Source organism: Trichechus manatus, unplaced genomic scaffold (assembly GCF_000243295.1).
Source record: "Trichechus manatus latirostris isolate Lorelei unplaced genomic scaffold, TriManLat1.0 scaffold00097, whole genome shotgun sequence".
NCBI lineage: Eukaryota > Metazoa > Chordata > Mammalia > Sirenia > Trichechidae > Trichechus > Trichechus manatus.
In genome coordinates this window covers 9727984-9732351 of record NW_004444033.1, presented here as the reverse complement: position 1 = coordinate 9732351, position 4368 = coordinate 9727984, and the positions used below count along the sequence as shown (strand labels likewise).

General features: G+C 48.6%; 1 protein-coding gene across 3 annotated transcripts in view; it reads left to right on the top strand.

Moving 5' to 3' along the window:
- WDR91 (WD repeat domain 91) overlaps window positions 1-4368 on the top strand; it is a 32578-nt gene that overhangs the window by 20555 nt on the left and 7655 nt on the right. For all 3 annotated transcript variants that reach the window (XM_023737134.1, XM_023737135.1, XM_023737136.1), the window contains exons 12-13: window positions 2834-2942; window positions 4155-4267. In XM_023737134.1, the coding sequence (XP_023592902.1) occupies window positions 2834-2942; window positions 4155-4267 (222 nt within the window). The remainder of the gene's footprint in view (window positions 1-2833; window positions 2943-4154; window positions 4268-4368) is intronic.

Here is a 4368-nt window from a genome sequence, read left to right as displayed (position 1 = left end):
GAGTGAACACCAGAATTCACTAATAGTCGGTTCCCCAGAGTGAACACCAGAATTCACTAATAGTCGGTTCCCCAGAGTGAACACCAGAATTCACTGATCCTCAGCACTCTGGCCTCCTCTTCACTTCAGGCCTCAGGGGAGGGTTCCTTTACATGTCAGCTCAGTAGTGTGTGTGTGTGTGTGTGTGTGTGTGTGTGTGTGTGTGTGTGTGTGTGTGGCTTTTTTTAGTTTCCATCTGGAGGGTTATTTAGTGTTCCTAGTCTTCCATGTTGTTGAAGTTCTTGGTTCATTATTAATTAATAGGCCCTAAGTTCTATAGGGAGCCCTCGTGGTACTGGAGCTAAGGACTCGGCTGCTAACCAGAACGTCGGCAGTTTGAATCCACCAGCCACTCCTTGGTAACCCTACAGGGCAGTTCTACTCTGTCCTGTAGGGTCACTGTGAGTCGGAATTGACTCGACCGCAGTGGGTTTGGTTATTTTGGGTTTTAAGTTCTATAGGGAGCCCTGGTGGTGCAGTAGTTAAGAGCTCGGCTGTTAACCAAAAGGTCGACAGTTCGAATCTATCAGCTACTCCTTGGAAACCCTATGGGGCAGTTCTGCTCTGCCCTATAAGGTCACTATGGGTTGGAATCGATTCGACGGCAACAGGTTTGGGTTTTTTTTTTTGGAAGATCTATAGAACAACGCAAAAAGCATCAAAAGAAAATGGAGGGAATACACAGAGTCACTTGCCAAAAAGAATTGGTTGACATTCAGCCATTTAAGGAAGTAGCATATGATCAAGAGCGATGGTACCAAAGGAAGAGGTCCAAGCTGCACTGAAGGCATTGGCAAAAAACAAGGCTCCAGGAATTGACAGAATACCAACTGAGATGTTTCAACAAATGGATGCAGTGCTAGAGGTGCTCACTCATCTGTGCCAAGAAATTTGCTACCTGGCCAACCAACTGAAAGAGATCCATACTTTTGCCCATTTCAAAGAAAGGTGATCCAACAGAATGCAGAAAATTATCAAACAATATCATTAATATCACATGCAAGAAAAATTTTGCTGAAGATCCTTCAAAAGCAGTTGCAGCAGTACATCGACAGGGAGCTGCCAGAAATTCAAGCTGGATTCAGAAGAGGATATGGATCAAGGGATGTCATTGCTGATGTCAGATGGATTTTGACTGAAAGAGAATACCAGAAAGATGTTCACCTGTGTTTTTTATTGACTACACAAAGGCATTCAACTGTGTGGATCATAACACATTATGGATAACATTGTGAAGACGAAGAATTGTGCTCATGAGGAACCTGTACATAGATCAAGAGGCAGCCGTTCAAACAGAACAAAGTTGATAACTGCCTGGTTTAAAGTCAGGAAAGGTGTGCGTCAGGGTTGTATCCTTTCACATACCTATTCAGTCTGTATGCTGAGCAAGTAAGCCAAGAAGCTGGATTGTATGAAGAAGCACAAAGCATCAGGATTGGAGGAAGACTCATTAACAACCTGCGTTATGCAGATGACACAACTTGCTTGCTGAAAGTGAAGAGGACTTGAAGCACTTACTGATGAAGATCAAAGACCACAGCCTTCAGTATGGATTACACCTCAGCATAAAACAAAAATCCTCACAACTGGACCAGTGAGCAACATCTTAATAAATGGAGAAAAGATTGAAGTTGTCAAGGATTTCATTTTACTTGGATCCACAATCAGGGTCCATGGAAGCAGCAGTCAAGAAATCAAACGACGTATTGCATTGGGAAAATCTGCTGCAAAAGCCCTCTTTAAAGTGTTAAAAAGCAAAGACTAAGGTGTGCCTGACCCAAGCCATGGTGTTTCAATCACCTCATATGCATGGGAAAGCTGGACAGTGAATAAGGAAGACCGAAGAAGAATTAATGCCTTTGAATTATGGTGTCAGCAAAGAACATTGTATATACCAGGGACTGCCAGAAGAGTGAACAGATCTATCTGGGAACAAGTACAGCCAGAATGTTCCTTAGAAGGGAGGATGGCAAGACTTTGTCTCATGTACTTTGGACATGTTATCAGGCAGTCCCTGGAGAAGGACATCATGCTAGGTAGAGTAGAGGGTCAGTGAAAAAGAGGAAGTGGGCTTAAACATAGCAATGATTGTGAGGATGGCGGAGAACCAGGAAGTGTTTTGTTCTGTTGTACATATGGTCCCTATGAGTCAGAAGTGACTTGATGGCACCTAATAACAAGTTCTATGAGGTTAGGTGTTATGTGTGTTTTGTTTGCCACTATATTTCTGTTAGCTAGCACAACACATCACACATAGCTGAAGAATCAACAGACAAACAATATTTTAGCCACATTACAGCTTTGTGTGACCTCACAGGGTCCTGCCCTGTTATAAGTGTCTCTATGGGAAGACACTGAACTGGGTGGCATGGGAGTGGGCAGTACACGACCCTGGGAGATGGCCTCTCCCGTGACTTGGGGTCGCCTGTGATGAAAGGCAGTTGGCAGATCATTATTTCCTGCCAGGAATCTTGCTTTTAACTTAGAGTTACAGTGGAATGCACTGTGAGTGAACCGCAGGCCGCTAGGATGTGGACGACTTGTGTAGATAGAGCTGGAGGGAGCCTGGGCTGCTGCCTGCGTGGAGGCCAGCGTGTCTGAGGCCCGGAGGACTGGCTCACCTCCCAGAAGCCACAGCCCAGCTTTGGCGAAGGCTCAGACCCGTGTTGCTGGGGCAGGCAGGGCGGAGCAGGCTGAGAACCTCGCCTGAGGCCTGTGTGTGTTGGAGCTGGGATAGGCAGCGTGGCTCACCTGCGGTTACAGGCTGCTCATTGCTTTTACATTTTCTTACTAGCTTCAGTTCTCCCTGGATCCGGAGCCCATTGCCATCAACTGCACAGCCTTCAATCACAACGGGAATCTGCTGGTCACTGGTGCAGCCGACGGTGTCATCCGGCTGTTTGGTAAGAAGGCTGTTTGTGGCAGCCCTGGCCCCCTCCTCAGATGGCCCAGAGAAGAGAGTTGGACTTTTGCCAGCTGGACTAGAGGTTATTGCAAACCCCCAAATGAAGAGACTTGTAATAGAGCTCAGCTTTGGTCAGAGGCTGCTGTTTTCAGGGTGCCCACTGTAATCAGCTTCCTCGTGGTTCGTGTTGGTGGACGTTGGGGTGGAGCTGTAGCCCTTCAGTCCTCAGCTGTTGGATCTGGGTTCTCAGGGCCTGTGTGAGGTCCCAGAGGTCACATGGGTAATGATGTCTTGTCCTCGTGGTGTTGTTACCGCAATAACGCAGATTGGAGCTGCCTGCCGCAATAGCCAATTCTGAGACAGGGGTGAGGTGAGCAGCAAGATGTTTATTATATATCGATATATAGGAGACACAGGAGAATAGATTCCTCCAAAAAACCCATCTCCCCCGCTGGAGATCGGCTGAAGGCTTTTATAGGGACAGGATTATGGATCTTAGAAGTTTCTGTTAGTTTCCCCTTGAGGTAGTAATGTCTTAGCTGAGTTAACCTTCTACTGGTATTCTTAGAGGTTATCTGGTGACATCCTTAGGGATTATCTGGCGACATCCTGCTTTTTCTTGTCACAAGATGGGTGCTTTGTTTGGTTTGTCATTCTTAGGTCATTATCGCTTGTTTTCCACCCTCCAGGGAGGAACATCAGTTAATCCTAAACCTAGAGACTGGTACGGGAGGGAAAAACAAAATCACGAGACAACGTGGCAGATAGCAATGGGGAGTCAATAATAGTGAGCCGGGCCTATGCAGCCTCTTCCAGTGTGGGCTGCTCACCCTTCTCGTAAAGCGTCAGAAAGGTGGTTATTAACGTGAGGTGTGCACCAGAACCGTCTGGCATGCTGCTTAGAAATCCCCTGTCCCCAAGAGATTAGACTCGGTGGGTCTGGGATGGGACCAGGGGCTGTGTCTTCACAGACCCTGGGGTGCCCTGGTGGGCTTACAGAGGCCTCGTGGGGAGGCATCCCAGGTGATCCCCAGCCCCTCCAGGGATTCCAAACCTCACTTTTGACCAAGTGGAAGAAGCTGCTCCTGAGGCTTGGAGCAGCCTGGCTTCTGGGTGGAGTCAGCTCCCACCTAGCGGAAGGGTGCAGCCCCTCCTGCAGGGGCGGAGGCTCCCAGTGCCTGGCGGGCCTCAGTGTCCTCTCCCCATGCAGACATGCAGCAGCATGAGTGCGCCATGAGCTGGAGGGCCCACTGTGGGGAGGTCTGCTCCGTGGAGTTCAGCTACGATGAGAACACCGTGTACAGCATTGGCGAGGACGGCAAGGTGCGTGCCTCAGGCCTGGCTTCCCTTACTCAGGGCCCAGAGAGCGCTCGGGTAACAGACAGCTGGCTGACCCTGGCCGTGCCGCTGACCCGGTAACGGAC